The 21,519-nt window shown below is 36.1% G+C and overlaps 1 protein-coding gene across 5 annotated transcripts in view; it reads right to left on the reverse strand.

Moving 5' to 3' along the window:
• Window positions 1-21,519, reverse strand: part of GABRB2 (gamma-aminobutyric acid type A receptor subunit beta2) — a 143,003-nt gene that overhangs the window by 56,668 nt on the left and 64,816 nt on the right. For all 5 annotated transcript variants that reach the window (XM_051631341.1, XM_051631339.1, XM_051631340.1 and 2 more), the window contains one exon: window positions 8,196-8,278. In XM_051631341.1, coding sequence (XP_051487301.1) covers window positions 8,196-8,278 — 83 coding nt within the window. The remainder of the gene's footprint in view (window positions 1-8,195; window positions 8,279-21,519) is intronic.

The raw sequence follows: 21,519 nt of genomic DNA on the forward strand, positions 1-21,519 counted from the left end.
CAAAGAAAGGTGCAATACACTAATCAAAGGAATGAAAAGATTGTGATATATAACTTTGCCAGTGCTTCAGCTCATTAAATTTCTTCTCTGTTTGTCCACCAAAGTAAAATACTGTTTCCCAGGCTTGTCTACATGAAAAGTACAGTTACCCAAGAAAAAGACTTGTCATGGCTGAAACATCTTGATGAGTAAAAGATATCTGAAGCCTCATATAGCACTGTGCAGTATTTAAATTTCAAAAGCTAAGTTATCCAGACTCATATTTGGTTTGGCCCTTAAAATTAGGGCTAAATAGTTAATAACCTATTTTTTTGAGATAAAAGGTTCAACATTTTGAAACTATTTCCTTTAGGGAGAACCAAAGGGGTTTTGGCACATCTTCATGAGTTTCTCAAATTACTACTCTTTGCTTCTTTGTCTTGAAAAGACACCAGGAACTAAATAGAATTTTATCAATGGGTAAAAGGTATAGAATTTATTTTGATTTCGCACTGGAAAACAGTGGGAGAGATGCTGGGAAAACAAAACAAAACAGTAACAGAAAAACCTCAATTGTCTTAGGAAATAAAATGACGATAGAAACATTTATTTTCACAGGTGTGTGATGATCATGAGATAACCACAGCCTCCCCTGTCTTCTAAAGACTGGAGGTCAAGTGATTCCAGTCTCTGATAAATATTACTGTTTCATAAAAGCTGTACCATGGTGAAGAAATAATTTCATTTTTAAAGGATAATTAAGTATTTAGGTAAAATGGTGCTAAGCCATTATTAGCTCTCAGTGCCACTTCCATCATTTAGAATGATGTAAAACAATGTATTTATAGAAGAAGGACTCAAACTTCAGAATTTTTGTTGGTTAAAAAAGAGAAAGGGGGGGTGGGAAGGATTATTCTCCCAACTCACTGCAAAGTCAGGTTAGCCATTATGAACCCAATGCAAATAAACCTCACAAGTCACCAAAGCTATTACAAAACCTACAGCTGTCATGATGATTGAAAAAAAGTATGACAAATTAATGTGCCATTAGGCCAAGTTCAAGAAGTACTGCCACCTTAACCCAGTGATTAGAAAATTGCTGGTATTGTACCTTCCAAACAATGGCTACTTATTACCAGGAACAACAGCCTCTGATGCCACACGACCCCTTGCTGGCAGGAAGATGAAGTGTGCCAGGACTGAGCATATTTTTTTGGCCCTTTAGGACACCTGTGTAGTTTCTACTCTGATTCTACAGTTAACAGTGATTGGGTACAACACTTAGATGCATCAGATAGCATGTGAAAAACCAATTGCTCTTGTGCCTAAACCAAAAGAGAAGAACTTGGCAGAGAAATTAATATTACTGATAGTCTCAACATCCACCAGATATTCTGTCTGAATTGTCAACTGACTGAATCAAGGCTTTAAACCATTTTAAGTACATTTAACTTCTAATAAAAATATAGGTACTCCAAAGAAAATAATAAAAATAAACAATAATATCAGACCACCCAGCACATAGACCTAAGATACGTAACAACATCACAGATGCCCTTTCCAAAAGCACTTATAAGTACTTATTTTTCTTGATGAAATCACTAGTTACAAGATGCTTGAAACAAATATTACCCCTATGGAAAAACATTTGCCTGAAGTATGAGAAGTTATAATAGATATCCTAGTATGGGGGGGGGGGGGGGAGGAAAGTGTGAATATTTACCTTGTAAAATTCATACCTTCTGGAAACAGGACTGTGAAGTGCCAACCCATCAACCCCATCAGCTTTTCATATTTCCACATAATTCACAGCATTTAAGATTACCAGAGTAATTGTTAGAAGTATATTTTTTCCTAATGGAGGGCATCTTTCTATAGCATCAGAGATACCTTCAGGGACATTTAGTGTTTCTTCAAACCTTCAGCAAATTAATATGGTGCTTTCTGAATACAGACTCTTTGAACTCGGCCCTTTTTGTTTCCAACAATCCCTTGATAAAAGGGTTTTGTGCAATAAGGACAAAGACACTGTATCTCAGATTGGATATAAAAGGCAAAATGCTATAGAAGTTTTAAAACTGTTTGCATTTTGTGTCTGTACCTTTACGACTCTATATAGTCTTCACATTCAACTGTAAAATGACTGAAAAAGAGAGATTCAAGCTATTAATTTCTCTGTGGAAATCCAGGTTGCCTATATTGTCCAGTTCTGATAAGCAGAGAATGGATATTGGAATCTTGGATTCCCTTTCAATTGAACTCCAGTTTGCTTCAAAGCATTAAGAATCTGCCACAGAGCTTCTGTAGAATTCTTTGCTCGTTTTCAAACAGTACATCACCTTGTTTGTGTTATAAGAGCTTTCAAGATGTAGACTGCTGCCAAGATGCAGTGAAATATAAAAAAAAAAAAAAAGAAAAGAAAAATGCCTTTTTTTTCCCCTACCTGAAGGTTAACATAACTTGGACATTACTTAAGTTCCAGTCTGAAAGCCTGACCAAAGTCCCCTGTTGTTGGGATCTTCTTTTTTTTAAAACTCACAAACACTGATTCACTGATACACAACTGACCATGATCATATGAGCTGATGGTTACTCTGAATTTCCTTCACCTCTTGAGATTAGCCAGAAGATTAATCTACTAATGGGGTTTCTCTTCAGCCCTTACTAAATTCTGCTATCTATAAAACTGAAGACGAGTCAAGGATTTCCTGTTCATTGCCACTGTGCACTATGCCCCTCAAAGTATACCTCTTCTGAAAATAATTGAGACAAAATTAGTAAGGACAAATAAAGAATGAAGTACCTGTCCCAAGGAAGCCACATGATAAGATGATACTACTGAAATGGATGGTGCGGGTACAGAGGTGGAATTCCAGATTAAGACATCCAAACATATAGATGATGAACAAAGAGGAAAAAGGAGCACTTTTATAAGGTCAACTTATAGAGGAATATTCTCCTTACAGGAGAGGGGGCCAGGATGCAAAACAGACTTAGCTGAAGGGACAATGGGGAAAGGACACTTGCTAAACTTGATAAATGGAAGAAATATTTTAAAAATGAACAATTGCTAAGATTCCAACCTTTAGTGGCCCAAAAGTAAAATATTTAGCTTTCCACTTACTGTGTACTTGTTGGAAATGACGTGTTTCTATAGTATCATCTTTTGCTGAACACCCCACTCCCTGGGGATAAGCAGAACCTTTTGCATCAAGTGCATTTGCCTCTAACCCAGAAAAGCCTTGCCTGGTCGGCTCCTGGAGTTCTACCATTTGTCCCATGTGACCTGATTATAACTTTGATCAATGGCCAGAGAAGCCATCTGCAAAGTACTCAAGGCTTCAGCAAAAGACATCTTTGATTTCTTTTCAGTGCCTTAAATGTGCTTGTAATGTCACCTTGAGCACACAAAGAAGACTACTGTTTCTCTTGTTGATGAGCTTTCAGATGATCTGATTAGAAGGCATTTGATACTGAGCTGCACTGCCACCGGGAGGAAAGATATTCTTTCATGTCTGTTCTTTCAGGCTTTTTCTAGATTCTGTTACCGAGTTTTTAATCTATCTTAGTGTGCTTGTGCTCTGTGGCCTTTTTGGCATGCAACATGAACACACACCAAAAAATTCTAATGATTTCTGATCCAAACACTCCAGACTGTTATATACATGAAATATCCTGGAAAGAATTTTTTCTCATTCATCAGCAAAGCAGACCTTCCTCCTCTGTCTGTGCACGCTGTTCTGCCTCTGACCTTTCCCCTGGTCGGTACATCTGAGAGGCAAGCTCCCTGTTTGCTGAGGCTTCAGACAGCAGGGCTTTAATACACTTTTTAATGCCACATCTTCAATACACTACGAAAAATGTTTCTGAGAATATGCTTTCAAGAGAAACTCAGCATGTTCTTTGTTCCAAAGCAACAAAGAAAAAAATAAAATAAAATAAATTTCTGTCAAAAGGCAGATAGTTTCTGAATTCTACCTCAGGAAAACGTAAGTACAGCTATGCCAAACACATTATGAAATGTCATAAGAAGGAACCGGTTTTTTGTCTGTGTGGCACCAAGAAAATGAAACAGAAAAAGGTTCAAACGCACCAGAAGAATCTCGAATAATTACATTAAAATATTCCAAAGAATCACAATAATTTCTCTCTGTTATGTTAGATGATGTGCAATATGTTATTTTATTAGTTTATATGAATTTGAACTATTCTTCAAACTCCCTTGTACTACTTTTTGTCTTTGAGCTCCCACTAGTCTTGTGGTTGATTAGCTAAGACATTTCTTTCAGCAATTACAACTCCAGAGAGGCAGGAAACAGCAGCGGAACAGAATTATTATAGAATATCATCATAAACAGCAACTCCTACTGCAGTGGCAGAGGTAGGGAGCGGAAAGGAGAGGTATTTTACTGAGTCAAGCCAATTTTCAACTAAAAAAGTTGCCTAAAAGTTGGGAAACTAAGAAATTAACACATAGGAAAATTTATTTCCCTCTTGTATTACATGCCTGCTATTCAGTGTGTTGAGAAATACCAAACGGAAGGGAAAAGTATAATAGCTCAGATTTGACCTCCTTGGAAAAGAACGGCCTGCAGGTTTAGAAGCATCATAGCAAAACCAAACTTTCAATACATTTTTGCCCTTTAAGGATAAAAAAGCAAAAAATTATCACAGATATGTAACTAGCTATACACGAAAAAATAGGATTTATATGTTCAAAACTGATACTCTTTGAACTAATGGGGAATAGTCTTCTGTTCCATTTTCAGCAGCTAATTTCACTAATACATGCATTCAATCCTTTTCCACCCTAATTTCTAATTTGCACATTTATCTGGCTTTATGCAAATCTAGATTAACAAAACTTTGATACTTGCCACAAATTTCAGTACACACAATGACATGTAGAAAAAAAAGTAAACCAGGCAGCTAAGAAACCAATCAATTCTGGTATCAATAACAAGATGAAGGTGGGAAGCGAAGGAGCAAAGAAATAGTGGATGGACATCAGAGACATTAACTTGTATGGAAATGGGATAAAAAACTATCAGGACTTAACTCAAAAGATGTGGCTAGACATTAATTCCTTTTAAACAAAGTATATCTAACCCACACTTTCTTAAAACATTTGATATCAAAGAATAGAAAACTGGTACAGATATATAAAAGATGTATGGGAAATTTTATTGCACTGAAAGAATATATCATGCTTAGTATAGACAAGGATTAAAACCAAAGCACTTCCTTCTTGGCATTAATATTATTTCGCATTTGTGTGTTAATGAAATTTCTAATGAAACTAATTCCACAGGCACTGTTAAGACAAAGGATGATCAGAACAAATATAGCAAGAACTGGATAACCTTGAGGACTGTAGCAATATTAAGAACACTGTTTTGTGTGAACAGTGTTATGAAATGCCATGTCAAGTGGTTTTAGTACTATGAAAAAAAAAGAAAAAAAAGAAAAAAAAAAGAAAACTAGAACCCACTGCTGGAAAATGAGTGAGGAAGGGAAAGACCTGACTGTACTTACTGTTCTGGGAAAGACTATGACCTGTGTATGTTAAGCAGTAGTGAAGAAAGGCAAAGGTGGATTCTGGAAAAAGGACAGGATGAATGCCATAGTGTAACAGCAGTTCCATCTGGAACACTGCTCACACTACTTGTTACTGCTAACGAGTTCTAGTTCAGCATTTCTCTTAACATACTGCTGTATGAGAAAGCTAAAAGAAACTGGCACATTCTGTTTCATGAAATGAAACCTATGAGAAACTATAACCACTTTCTTTAAATATGTCATGAAGGTCCCAGCAGACCTGGGGAAGGCAGAGAACTAAAAAAAAAATAAAAAAATGCTGACACAAGCAGTTAATATAATTTTTTATATAATTTTTTGCCTTCACAGACATGAAAACAGTTGGGATAGAATTTAAAGAACTGCTAACCATCACAAGAGAGCAGTGGTGAAAGAGACATCCAATAAGATCAGAAGGGCAAGAAACCAAGCTACTTTTAGCTTGCAGCTTAACCATCTTAAAGAAGTGACTGTAACTTAAGTTCCTGCACTGGATGACTCAGAAAGTCACTTTCAATCTTATTTATTCTACCTATCTACCAGCATTTTTGTCTGAAGTGATTAACAAAGATTAGGCAGACTCAGGTTTTTACCTGAACATATTAATATATATACATTTACATAAAGAGCAATAATTTTCTAAAGCAGCATGAAATGGTTTAAAAACATAGTTCAAGTATTACTTCTATCCACATTCTTTAACAATGTTTGTTACTGCAGTGACAGGTAGTCTATCTAGGTACAATATTCTGATTTAAATCCATTTTACTGTTGCAGTGCTGCAACAGAGTTAAAAGATCCACAAAGGAGCTCTCCTACGAGCATCCTAAGAGCGGTGGTAATTTAAACTCCTACCCTCTCAATAATACCATGAGTCCTGTGCTCTTTATACCAAGAGGAACAACAGCTTTGAGAGCTCAATACCCTGTTTGCCAGGATTGTTTCTTGAAAGATAACTGATCTGGCTTCAAAATTCTACTCCAAATGAGATTAAAGGGAAATTGCAACCCACATGTTAAGTCTGAATGAGAACTCCTCGAAAAGTGGGGACATAATTTAATTTTCAGTTTTATATAAGGATTGACCTAGGAGGTATTTCCTGGGAATTCCCAGAGTGGGTTCTGCAAGCATGACAGGCAGGGGATATCTAGTTTGTGAGTCTCAAGAAGGTTCAGGCATCTCAACAATGTACAGAGAAGGTAAGACTTTGCTGACTGTTTAACGGACACTGTAAACAGAGAGAAAGGAAGCCCGCTGACTTTCCAGCTTTCCATCTTAACACAGTTGGAGAAAATTCCAAGTCCTTGCTATATTAACAAGTATAAGACACTGGCAGAACAGCCGTATTCTCAGTAAAACCTCTGTAAACCTGAATGCAGGTACGCCAGGAGTTTTATCATACATGAAAATCAGCTTACTTTACTCATAAAAGTGAGCAGGTATGAAATTTGGAATCAAATATTATCAGTAGGAATTCTATAATGAACTGCAGAAAAAAAACCCAACAATCCCAAGAATCAAGATTTTATCCATTTTCAAAAGAGGAAAGTCCATAACCAATTTTGTTACCTGTGTATTTTAGCACACAGTCTGGATGAACTTTAATGATAAATAATCATTTTGGTCATTTTCTGCATGTAAATTATTTCAGACAGCAGTGTTTGAAGTTTAATTCAGAAAAGGATTTTCACACATCTTTAAATTACACTAAAATGAATGAAACCGGGACACAAATTTAAAACATATTCTTAAATGCTTTCGAGAAGAAAGGAGTTTAGCTGCACAAAGTTCTTACCAGACTGTAGCAAAAGCTATGATTTTGTACTTTAGTACACACAGAAATCCTGCATAATCTTTTATAATACAGAAGTTACTTCCAAAATACATAATGTATCTTAAAACATGCCATTAATTTCCATTTTGCTTGCCACATTCAATTTAATAATCTACCCCAGCTGAATTACCTGTGGTTATCCTGAAAAAGGAAATGCATCTTTAAATGCTGATATCATATTAATCAGAGTGCTAAATAATGCATGCTAATATTGTCTTTATTAAAGTGATCATGAATTATTTTTTTTCCTCTGATGTACTTAGGTTCCCTAAAGGTTTTTCAGTGAACAAAGATTTGAAATTTTATTTCACAACACAAATTTGTATACACAGAAAATAGGACAAAGACAGCAGCTATTAAATCAGTATAAGTAAGAGACTGTGTTGCATGTGCTGAAACTTTAATCACAGCAGAGGGATTCAGAAAGAAAAAACCACAAGCCACCTATTTCAAGGACAATTCTAACACCTTGCTGTCATTTAAAAATGGAAACAAGCTGCCACACAGTTCAGCAGTAAAGGAGGATAAAGTTCACATGAACTCCAACAAGGCATTTGAATGAGACTTTTAAACCTGTAAATTGCCCATCAAAACACAGAATAACTTTTGTTAATCCTTGTGCCACAAATTACTAATCCATCTGGAAAGCTGTTTTTTGCATGTGTTTACAAGGATGTACATGTCATCAGACAGAAAGGCAACCAGGTTAGTAGCATGTTAAAAGAGAAAAACTAGAAAAAAAGACAGAAATAAAAACTCTGAAGCAGTGGACCACAGAATAAGCAGGATTTGCAGAAGTACTTACAGCTCTCAATCTCCAGGGTGCAGTTCTGCTCATCCAGCGGGTATCTCCGTAGGTCCATCATACAAGCAGCTGTTGTTGTGATTCTAGGAGGGAAACAGAAGAGTTTGTTAATGTGTTTTGTTCCAATCTTTTCTTCATTGCACACAGTTGAAATAATAAAATATATTTCTACATATCCAACACTCCTGCCTGTTTTTACTGAAATACCATATCTTCTGGTTCCTTATAACCGTATACTAAGAGGTTTATGCCAGTCTGGTGGGTGAGCAGAGAGCCTCCCCTTTGCACACCATTGTCACAGTACTGTAAGCTTTAATCATCATAAAGCAATTTATCCTGACAAAATGAACCATGAACTGTGATTTCTTTCATTTTATACTGGAGGATTTCAAGCCAAAAGGAAAGGCTCAAAGAAAGGTGGCAGAAGAAAGAGGAACAGAGAAATACACATAATTCATATCCTGGGTTAATACACTAATTCCTTCATGAAACTTAAGTCTTTTTAATTCTGTTCCATAGTGCTTTGTAAATGAAGTATTATTTTACCTTCATGTTAGAAAGCAGACATTTTCAGGACTCTTCTCAAAACATTTAGACCCTATTTGTGCCTTCAGACGGCACCAAACCTACACACAAACATTAACATGTGTCAAGCATGTCTTTTAGTTGTTGAGAAAAACATCTGTGACATCAATAAATTTTTTACTGACAAGCCAGAGAGGCATAGGAGCCTGAGCTGAAGATGAACAAAAGCACCATTCTCGGCAGCATTTTGTTAATTTTGTTTCCATCAAGTATTAACAAAAATAAATTCTTAAACTTCATTTTTTTCCCCAAGAGCATGCTACACAACTGTGTAGTAGTTAAAAAATATTACAATTTGGAATCTGCCAGCAGTCAAAATATGTCCTGCACACACACAACACTAACACTGCAATATCCACCAGAAGCAGCAGCTGCATCTTTCTCTGATAATCATGAAATACTGGGTGACCAATAGTTTTCTTCTCAAAATACTGTCCCCCTCTAGGATGCTTACTGTCCTTTTATAGTAGATACTTGGTTTGTTAAATAACTTTTAAAAACTTTTTACATTCTTCAATCTGACAAGACAGAGAACTCTTTCATTTGGTGGACCTCATTCCTTCTCCTTTAGTACCTAAAAAGAGCTTGTCAGAAGCCAAAAACTACAATCGCCTCAGAAAGGCCCAAAATTCACTCAGAATGGACTCCAGCAATCCTTTCCACATGGCACTTAAGAAATATTGAAGTTATCCTTGCTGTCCTTTCTAACAATGGTTTAGTGTCTGTTTCAGAAAAAAATCCTATAATTTTTTTTCAGAGAAAACAGAACAAAAGTAGAGGCAAGTTATTCCTGTAAACCTTTATTAAGTCCTACCTCTTTCTTGTCTATCTAGACAGATCTCTTAATTCTACAATCTGATCATTTGTATATATTGGGCTTTCAGAGAAAATGAACATCTTTTGGCAGTAAGCTCTTTCTTCAGTTACTACTTAGGTACTCTCAGAATTGCTTTTGAAAATACTTTGTTGTCAATCAATGTGGGTCACCACTGATGCTTCAAAAGAAAGCTTCCTGGAGTGAACACAGGCTAGGGAAAAAAGTCCTTTGGCTCCAACAATGGAATTCTTCCAGCTTTTAACAAAACCAGACTGCTGAGGATTATATGTTTGTTGACATCAAATGCAAATGGAGCAAGTAGCAGCATATACTGTAAAAAAACCCCAATTCTTGGCAGTTCATACTTGGTTCCTTACTTTCAAATTTGGAGGAAAAAATATTTGCTTGTTCCAGTATCTGTGTAAGATTGATCATTTTGAGTAAAACTTCAGGTAAGGTGCAGTGAGGCCAGAAAAAAATCTACAGCTCATGCTTTTTGTTTGACTGAGATTTTTGTTTGGGAGGTTTGTTGTTTTGTTCAATGCCCTCAGTGTTTACGTACCAATGTGGACGTTACAGTCCTGCCTTTTAGAAGAATGTCAGTAGTTCATGGAGGAAAAGACAGGAACATAGATTTACAGCCAAGGTTGAAGTGCACAAAAGATTCGTGGTAAATACTAACTTGCTTGACTCTTAAGCTTTATAACCACCTTCTCTGCATTAAACACATTCTTCCTACCGGAGTCTACCAAACCAGGGGCTTCCACATAGAATCACAGAATCACTTAGGTTAGAAAACAGAGGCAAAACCACAGCTGTGATATCCCCATCAAAGTGTCTGTTCATACTGATGGTGGAGCTGAGCACTCACAATTCTGACATATCTTCAGCAGGATTTTTGAAGGTAACAAATACCACAAAAGAGGCCAAAGGAGGAGCTAGCTACAATAAAAGCTCTGCAGGGAACATTATCAAATCATTAAAAGACACAGCATCTTACCTCATCAGAAAGTAAAGAAAAAAAGTGGCACAGTAATGAAAGTGGCTGGTAGAAAAGTGTTTTCATTAAGTCAAAACAGTAATTTTGAATAGTGTATGTAATTAGACTCATTTTTTCATTCTTATCCATAATGCAAATCCATTGAATTAACAAGTTCATCCTTGCTTCTCTTCATACACTCCTCACCTTTTCACCCTGACTTTTTTCACATTTATGGTAAAGTAGAAAAATTTCTCTTTCATCTTCAAAATTATCTAAACAAAAATCTACTTTTGTTAATTCTTAGTGGTTTGCAATTAATGGTGAATAGTTAGACCAACTTACCAATGTGAGAAAACATAAGAATTAGCAGCTCTATACTTTTAAAGTCAAGACACATGACCTATTCCTTTTGAGACAGAGGAAGAACCAGCAGTTCATTATAGCAGTTCGGAGTGCTTGAAACAGGCATAAAGCCACTTCCTCAGAGCAGAGCTGCTTCCATTTTCATAAAAGGATTAAAAATATTTCTATACAGCCCGGACTAGTGTACAAAATATAACACTTCATTTTGCATAATATAACCTTGAGAAGAAACAATGGGAAAGTGAAAGCTTTTAAAACATAGCAGTGTGACTCAACACAGTACAGTCATTAGGGATGAGAACAGAATAACATTGATACATTTATCTCAGAGAAATACTGTGTGAAATGAAACACATTAAAGGACTGTCTCATACACTAATTTATTAATCTTCTGTTAAAGAGAGAGAAACTTTGTGATTTATTAGGATTCCTAACAATGCAAACTGGTCTTCAGCTTCCTCTTTAATGTTGTGTTATTTTGAATGTAGACTGCTTATGGAGCACCAAAAAAACCGCCAAACCAAAGCCTGAAGCACTAAAAAGACTAAATAAAGTATAACTAACTTGCAGGGAAAGTAAATAACACAGGGAAAAAATAATTCAGGTAAATTATTATTTCTGAGAAAGTTTAAAATCTGTCCTTGTCACCAAACCTTTGGAGAGGTTCTATAGTTCAAATAATAGCTGAGAATTGTCACTATACCTCTCATGGACCAAAGTTGAAGGCCATAAGTAACTTTTCTAAACTTATTGATGCAGAAAATAATATCTGTAACAAATACTATCACAGCACAGTTAATAGCTCTTATTTTTCAGTGTTATGTAGGGGACAGTTTTTGAAATCCCACAGCTTTTGTTTGTCTGACAAGTTCAAGTGGGATTTGAAATAAAAAATAGTAACTTAAACAGTTCTGACATCAACAGTGAAGAAAAAACAGCACTGAAAGACAGGAGAGCAACGCTAATGATGCAGGGAGATGGACAGAAACCAATTCCCTTTTGGAGCTGCACTGGCTCTTAAAAGCTGTGGGGAATAAGGAGCAACAGAATCTTGTTTCTGCCCTGGAAGAAGCAGTCCTGACCTGTAATTACAGGATTACAGACATTACAACTGATGAATAAGAAGATAACAAATTCAGATAGCTCATCTGAGTGTCAATATGTGAACCATGTAACACTCTCAACTCTAGCAGTGGCAGATCATTATATTATTGTGTCAAAGACAGAGCTAAAGCCCTGTAAAATACAAGGACTAAATCTTTCTTTAAATCCATGCACATGCCTCTTGTCAAAAGCGGTGTGAGATTCTGCTTCAGATTTGCGCATCTTAAGGCAAACTATGACTTCCAACTAACAACATCAGGAGCAAAGCAAAGAGCCTGCAAGGATACCATGCTCTATAACAGACTGCATCTCTTTATCATGCACTTTGTAAGAATCCTCTGTACAAATTGCCTTGGAGTCACAAAATCTCTGAATTAGTTACTGAAGCCATGTACTGCAGCTAAACCCACTGTTGGCTTCTGCTTCTTGGAAACAGTCCCGCTGTGTGACAGTTGGAAACATGGGATACAGCAAGAGCCAGTGGAACAAATTTCAAATGCATGGAAATCTGGGAACAAAACTGTAATGTGATATATCTATCTCCTGAACAATCATACTGGATTTAGAAATGTGTGTCAAGGTTGTCAGACAAATGATCCTTAAGGTCTTTTCCAACCAAAATTATTCTATGTCTCTACTTTTAAAAGACAATAGATTTCTTATTAATTATAGAGTTCACAGAATTCTTCTTTCTTGTGAATGTTCACATAAAGGATAAGCCTTTTATGATCACAGGTTAAGAGTTCACTTGAGCATAGGATAAACAACAGTGATATTTCTACAAGTCCATCATAATCTGAACATTTGGCTATAGACTGTTTTAATCTTTCAACTGTAAACTGTATCTAGAGTTTCTGAGTGTAGTCTTATAGGGAAAAAAAACAGAGATGAAATTACACACTCAGGCTGCACAGAATCTGTAATGCATTCTCTTCTGATTCCACTTAACATCATTTCATTAATAACTCAACCTAATTCCAACTTAGCTCATTTTTTCTTACTTGATTTGGGACTGGCTGTCTAATGACATGTAGATATTTTCCCCTCATTTTTATTGTGTGCAATAAAACATTTGGTAATCTCTGGAAGAACTAAGCGTATTTGTTAAAGCTAGAAGGCACATACCTAAAACAAGTTATGATGTTAAAACATTTTCTAAACGTAATAAGAAAATAAATTTGTAACTGATAAAACAGAGGGAGTCCAAACACGTACAGAAACTTCAACTTTTTAAGTTTTCCTGTTGTTTACACTGCTGTTAAAAGAAGCATACAAAAATTTTAAGAGCAAATCAAAACAGATGTGCCTCTGATCATTCTTGGGAAGAAACTCTGCATTTCTCTGCTGAAGGACAGGCAGTTGTGGTGTCTGCATGCCACCTGGGAAGAGCCATAGAAAACTAGAATTTGGCTATTTTTTTCATGGTAAAGGAATTCTGGATGAGAAGAATTTCATTGCAGGTTTTCATGCAATGATGCTCTATCTTCTGCCATATCTTTCCACATGTAGAAATTTAGAGTTGCTCTTTAAATCTGGTAGCATTGCCTACTATCCTGCCAAAACTCTGCCACAACTTCATGTTCATAATGTAAATCACTGCAAAAAGCACACATCAGTCCGCCATAAAATCTTCTGGCACAATAACATCAGGTTTAGACTGAAGTTTTTCAAGCCTTTCTCTGAAGCAATATGTGCTCCTCTAGAAGTTAACACCCATGTAACACAATGCACCAGCTATGGCAGAAAAGCTCAGAGGAGTACTGCATAATTTTAATATTTTATCACTGGGCAATGTAACCTCACCTTTCAGCATTCACCTCACTTCTCCTTTCAAAAGAAATAACAAATAAAATGAAAATTACAGAACAAACAGAACAATGAAACAATGTGAGGACAATGGCTGAGTGACTCAGTATGGAACAAACAACCTTGGAATAAAGAGCTAGCACATCTTCACTTATACAGAGTTTACAGTCCTTTTGCTTTATGACTATCACTGGAAATTTGAACATTTTGCCTTCAAATGTTTTACAAAACATGATTCTTATTCTGGTTGTGAAAACTGCGTGTCTATTTCACACAGATAATGTCAGCATTAAAATAAAAAGTGTCTTCTTTTAGCTTCTTTCCCTTAAACACTTATATTGCTACCACCCAAGACATGTTGCATACTATAAATAAATTAGATACATACAAAACATCTTTAAACCAGTTGTGTCCTCTTTAACAGGAAAAAAGGTCATCGTTCATAAATTTCTTAGAGAAAATTGTATAACTTAATGCACTTCAGAACATATGAAACAGCTTCCTCACAACTTTTGTGGAGGGGGCCATGTTCTAGTAATTCAATTTAATATACATGAAAGCATAATAAGATTACATTTTCTTAAAAAGCAGCTAACTTAAAATTCTGATGTTACATTAAATTTGATATAGACTCCCTTAAACTATGGAAGAGAGCTAGAACTTTCTAAGAAGACACATGGATTTGGTGGCTTTTTAATTAATTCTCAGTATCCGAAATAACTGGTGCAAAGTTCTAGTGAATATGGTGGACCATATATGTACCCTGCATTAACATCTTTTATTCCAGGATGATAAAGATACAATGCTTAATTAAATGATTAAGAACTAGGGAAAAAAGGAAATATCTGCTCCCCAAAATACACACTGCTTCAATACACAAACTGTGCAAATAATCTGCTGCTAAATGCACAGAAATAAGGAAGTACAGCTTCTGACAGGTACAATAGTACAAAATTTGCCCTCATGCTACCTTTTTATGTCTAAGACAATAACAACTGCAGTAGCACTACCACCCTATAGCGTAACGTGTCTTTGGAAGAACAATGTCTTGTTTCCCCCAGGATCCTGTCTTTGATCAGTAGATCATGTGGGTCTTAGAATTTAGCGAGTAACCTTATCCTCCCAACCCCTGAAACTTCTGCAGTGGTTGACCTTCAGCAACTGCTGGACACAGCTCCTCATGGAATCTGCTTTCAAGGCAGATGGTGGTGGTGGTTACACAAGCTGTAGCTCCTGCACCTTCCTCCACTAGGGAAGAACCTGAGCTCTGGATGACGAGCTTGTGCAGAAACTGCACTCACTCCTTTGCTATGTTCTTAATCAGTATTTTCTGTGACAGATTCCATCCAGCTAAATCTTTTCTCACAAAATGCCAACAAGAACATTACCAATTTCTTGACTATTCAGGAAGACATTTGAGTGGAAGGTATTTTCACCATTTTGAAGAAAGGAAGTTCTACTCAAGTTAAAAATTAATGTCTAAGTCAAAACAATCTTCAATTGAAAAGACATTCAGTTTTATGATTGCAGCTTATTTAGTAATTCTTACAGAAGAACTTAGATAAGAGCCCAAAGCTCCTATTCCTCTGGCTCTTCAGAGACAGAATAAGGCAACTTATATTCCACAGGGAAATGTCAATAGAAATAATAAATTTAAGTGGATTCCTCATAAGCAGAATTACTCTCACATTCAAAAAGGCAGAAAAAAAGTCTGTAAAAACCCTCTAGTGCAGACCTGAAATGATTATGTTTCTTTTAAGAACCTTTACAGCAAAGCAACAACCCATAAAATTCTAACCCTCAACAAATCCTGAGACAAAGGTAAAATTAACTCTTCCTGTCCTAAAGCAAGAGTCACACTTTAAAAGCAAACAGGGAGACAGTTAACAGCCAGAATAAAGGCAAACTGTGTAAAGCATAATAGAATGATAAGCACAGGTTATTACTTCTTAATTCAATTATGATTAGAAATTTTCTTCCACACAGACTGGAATGCAAGGATAGTTGTACTACCTCACTATGTAACTGTAGGACTTCAATTAGAACATTTACTGTCCACGTTTTTCCCCCCCCCCTTAACAGTCCACTATGTATCTTTCTAATTCTAGGGGGAAAAAAAGCTCACAAATACATAATTTCTTTCCTCTTCACTCTGCTCCAATAGAACTTCACCACTGCTAGGAATAAGCGTTTAAACACCCTCTCCTCATTTCATCTTCTCTTTTCTGTCTACAGACAACATGACATTCCCCAAAATGCCACAGAAACTTTGAGTAGCTTCTCAAAGTGAGTGGTAAAAACAACCACAGGTGATTTGCTTACCATGACAGTGAGTTGCTAAGGAAAAATCCTCCTCAGAGCAGATCTGTAGCCACAGCACCGTGTGCTAACACTGGTGCCTTTGAGTAACCACTATTATCCAAGCTATTTCTAGTACCCTGCTCATGTAAAATTTGGAGAGAGCATTGCTCTGGGATTCCTCTATCATGAAGTCTGAACAAATTCAGGTTGTTTGTTGGGTTTTTTCTCCTTTTTTTTTTTTTTTTTTTTCCTGTTCTGCTTTTACTGATGACAAAGAGGATGGTCTCCCATTCTCCTCTTGCTGAAAAAGGTGTAAAAAACAAATTGCCATTTACCACACACTGAGATCCAGAAAACAAAGCACGCCAAGCAGTCCCCAATCCACCTTCCCTCTCCCCTCATGCTTCTTATAAGCTTAACACAATGCAACAAGCAAAAAAGAGAATGAGAAACTGCCCATTTTGCACTACTATTGAACAACCTGATTAAATCAACTGTAATCATTCAGCACAATGAACCAAATATCCTTGTAATTGACTACTGTCATAAGATTAATATCTCTGGCTTTCCAAATAAACATTTCAGTTTTGCTCTGGCATTTAGGGGACAGTAAGAGACACGTACCCTAATACGTAATTCCACCCTACTGACATCTTTTCAAATACCACTGTAATATCAACTGTCAATAAAGAGGAAATAGAAACAAATCACAAAATTATCTTAAAGTTCCAAAACATTTGAAGTACTGCCCTCAGACTTTAGACTTGCTATGCTAACATATCAAAAATATCATTGGCTAGATAAAGCACATTGGAACTGATGTATAATTTCACTTTTAATTTTACTGAATGACCATTATTTATAGGTAGTAGGTGGTAATGCTTCACCTCCTTGTGGCAGTGAGAGGGGGGTGAAGCCCATATGCTAGATTATGAAGTTCATGACAGATTTTGCAGAGCTCAGAAATGCATTTTTCACTGCTACTGGTAAAACGAAGTAAAGGGATTTTATATTTCAGTGAGATTGAGACTGTCCATGCTGACATAAACCCTGTATATACAATATCAATACATGCAATATTAATTGCAAGCATGTTTGAGTATCCCTACCTGATCAGCCTCTCCAGAGGCTGTGTACAAGATTTTCAAAATGAACAAACAGATAAAATTACACCTGATCCTGCTTCTCCCCCACTCCCTGCCCAGCCCCTCTGTTTTGATTGCAAGCTACAGAACTTGATATTTTCAAAAACACATCTTTCAGGACTCAGATTCAACCCAAAGACAAAAGAAAATGGGAACCCTATTTTTTTAATACTTCTTGGAAATACCTGTCTTGCTATTTATGATGGGTATCAAGTTACATGAATGCATTATTTAAAAAAACAATAAACAAAATACCTTTCAAACATGTAGAGCAATTTCATCTAGTTCCCAAGTGAGCAGCCATATGAAAAGCACAACTGACTTCATTTTTTGTTCATATGCATCATGAACGACAAGCAACACAAATACATGCACACACACACACAAATATATTTAACAACACGAATAATTGATGCTTCTTAATTGTCCTTCCTTCATGCATCCTTTTTCTTATTTGCAGGGCTTCTCCCTGAAGTTGTATTCTCCTTTTTCTACTGCTAAATACTGTTTTACTGTTTCCATACCAGACTAATGAGAATCAGATTTCAGTGATTGAGAAGCATTACACATCATCTAGCTTGTTAGGCTTGTTTTTACACAAATCTTTATCATCAATAATTCATGAACTGTACTTCATTGCTGCATCACCCAAGTCAATTTATAGATTTAACACAGAAAACAAAAGCTGACCAAAATATTAATGCCATGAGACCCCAATTAATACCCAGCACTGATCTATACACTTTCATTCCTAAGAATCTTAATTTTACCATTATTTTTATTTATTTTCTTTACACTATTTGATTTACTAATTCCTGTAACTCATATGTTAACAATAAATCTACTATATCACCTCATTTTTTTGAAGTTTTAGTTTTTATAGCAAAAAGTTACCATCATATGACTTGGAAAAAAGTAATAAATACAATTATATTGAATTACATCTTATTTTTTTGACAGCTCTGATGTCAGTACATCATACACACTGCAGACAAACATATAATTGGCCAGTTTTCAGAACTATGTTAACACATGCACTTAGGAGTGTAGGCACATCAGTACTGAGGACCTACTTCAAACTTAACAGAGTAGTACAACTGACATAACACACAACAACCTGGAATGTCTCAGAATTAAAAGGGGTACTGTGAAATTAGGCGTAAGTCCTAAGCAGATGTGCATGTATGCCAAACTGGACATCAGATCCTGTACTGAGCAAATAAGATGCCATATATGACAAAGATGGATTAAAAAAAAACACACAAATATGAGAAAAGTATATGTTTTTCCATTCCAGAACAATATTCTGAAATTAAAAGAATAATCGCTCATTTAAAATGATTGCCAGAATTCTTAAAATTGGCTACAATTCATTCCAGTTTTTGTTAACCATGATTTGCATTAAAGTACTGTCTATAAAGCATGGATGAAAGAGATACTAGTATGTAAAGCCTCCTCTATGTACACAGTAAGAATTAACCCCTCAGAATGCAAAGCTACAGAACTTCCCTCTTCCCCCTGCATATCCAGAGCAACAGTGGGGCTTCTCCACTCCAATTAACAGCCATAGCTCTGGCTGTTTAAGCTGCCTTTAATCAATCACCTGTTTGCATGGTAGCTACACACCACATCTGAACATATATTCCCATGTGAACAGTAATAAACTGAGGACAGTGAATAAAGATTCTCAGCTATTTTTAGGCCTAACATGCAACAAACCAAGATTTCAAATGACAGAGTCTTATTAATGTAAATTACTTTTAGGTAAAGCTTCTGCAGATGGAAAAAAAGACAGGAAAAGACACATACAGACAATTTTATATATAAAATGCTACAGTGAGGAGTTGGGAAAGAGGATCCTTCTTATTCATATAAATGCTTAACACAGATCTGACTTAGACAAAACATGAACAGTTTATTCTGCACATTTTATTCTTAAACATTGAGATCTTTCCTACCCAGGTTAATCTGCAAGTAGACACCTGTGGAGTAAACCCATTTTGCAGTTATTTCTGGTCATACTCCCTCTTCTTCCCCTGACAGATTGGTCTGCTGACATGATCCCTGAGATAGATTTATTTTTCTTGTCAATGAAAACATAAATTACCTAAAACTGCCTCCTATCACATTCCAGATGTCATGTCTGGCCTCAGTGCTCTTCTCATCTATTGTATTAGGCTTATACCATCAATCCTCCACTTCATATCTGGTCCATTTTAGACAGCAAATACACCTAATACTTTAACACTTTGTACACCCAGAGCTATATCTTAACACTTCATGCTGCAGTGAAAGCTGAATCAATACATAAGCTATTTATGAATGATTTCTTCATATTGTGTACTTTTATAACATAATCTAGAAAACATGTCCCCTAGCGCTTTTCATGTTACCTTGGCTATACACAAAGATCTTTCTTCTCAAATTAACAAGTTATGAGTAGTTCACATTTGAGGTAGATGAGGAGTCAAGAGAAAAATATCCTGATTACTACAGGTTGATATTTGATTAGAAAATAAGTGCTTATCTCAGATATACTGGACCTGTCCTGAGGCTTTATTGCCTTTATTCGGGGATTTTTCAAAGTGATGTTTTTGCTGTAGAATGTGTATCTTCCTGTTTGGGGTTTTTTTCTTGATTTTTGGGGGGTTTTTTGTTTGGTTGCAGGTTTTTTGTGGTTGTTTTTTTTCTTCGGGGGGTTCTTGTGGGGTTTTTTTTGCTTTGTTTTTAATCTGTAAAATTACTCCCAGGTTTTACCTAGAAGTCTTTTATATATAAATAATAGGACAACACATGCTGAAACCCAGCAAATTAAAGTCAGAGCATCAGGAAAGCATTTACTTGATTAAATGCACAGGTACTGTGAGGTGAATGAAAACACTGCCATAAACCCCCCAGGTGAAAGCACCACGGGCAAGGCAGGTTCAGCACAGAGCCATCCCAGAGGCACAGCAGGGAGTTGGGTGGCTGCCATGTCCTCTTCTGCACATCCTTGCCACCCACTCCTGAGCCCAGCAGCAGAGCAATGGCCATCCAGCTACAGCCCTTTGGAAAATGTGGACAACTTCTCACAAAAGCAGGCTGTTTGTTAGACTTTGGAGGAGGGAATTTCCAGGGGAACAAAAATAATAATAATAATAATAAATTCCTAGGAAATGTAAACCTGATTTTCCATAGCAAAAATTTTAAAACTTAAGTTTGTTCCCTTATGTCAAATCTGGTGATTACCCAAGGAATCCTCGATTGTAAAGAGAACTGAGTGTCTTTTCTAAATGTTATTTTTATTTTATGAATGTCCACATGTCAACACTGTTATCTGATACCAAAGGATGATACGATTACATGATAGTTTTCATAAACCATCTGGCAAGAACACCTCTTAATTTTCTTAAGGTATAAGGACAGTAATAGTTTGCAACACTCCCTCCACCGAGGCATAATACTTATGGGAAAGACGTTTGAAGAGCTTTATAAAAATAACTCAAACAAGAAGTCTTAGCAGAGAAATGGACTTCAAGTCAGCACTGCCTGCAATTCAGGGACAGTAGAAGACCACACTGTAAAACGAAACAGCTGCACTTTGATGTACGAGCAGGTTTGTCAAGTGAGAAAGATGGAAAATCACAAGAAAAATATCTCTGCCCTGTCTTGAATTGCTAAGATAGTATAAGCCTCTCTCAGCATTCTTCTCATTTCACAATATTAATTTCACGATATATGTTCCCAACTATTTGGTTAAAAGATGCACAGGGGGAAATATCCATCTGTTTTGGGTTTTTTTTTGTTTGTTTGTTTGATTCACTGTTTGTTTTTCACTTTTGTTGTGGATTGTTATTTTGTTTTTTTTTAAATTGCCACAAGATTTCAGTATTTCACATACAAACTTAATTCCAGGTATTTCAAGCAGTGACCAAAATTCATCACTACTGTCACACACTACTTATGTTCATTTCACCTAGAGCTAGGGACTCTGCATAATCTATTTTATAGCTGATACCTCCTTTCTAACCTTAGATTAGAAATTGAGCAAATAATGTCAGCAGTTCAATAACTTTTTGTTAAGGTTAAATGTTTTCCCCCAATGTTACTCTAGGCTGGCAAATGACTGATGTATTTTTCAGACTTTCCAGGAGTTAAAATTCTCAAATTTATTAAGCTGAAAGCATGCGAGTAAGCTTGTGGTGCAATGGATCTGACTCAGCTTTTCATTGACTCAAATAG

This window comes from Apus apus, chromosome 13 (assembly GCF_020740795.1).
Source record: "Apus apus isolate bApuApu2 chromosome 13, bApuApu2.pri.cur, whole genome shotgun sequence".
Lineage (NCBI taxonomy): Eukaryota > Metazoa > Chordata > Aves > Apodiformes > Apodidae > Apus > Apus apus.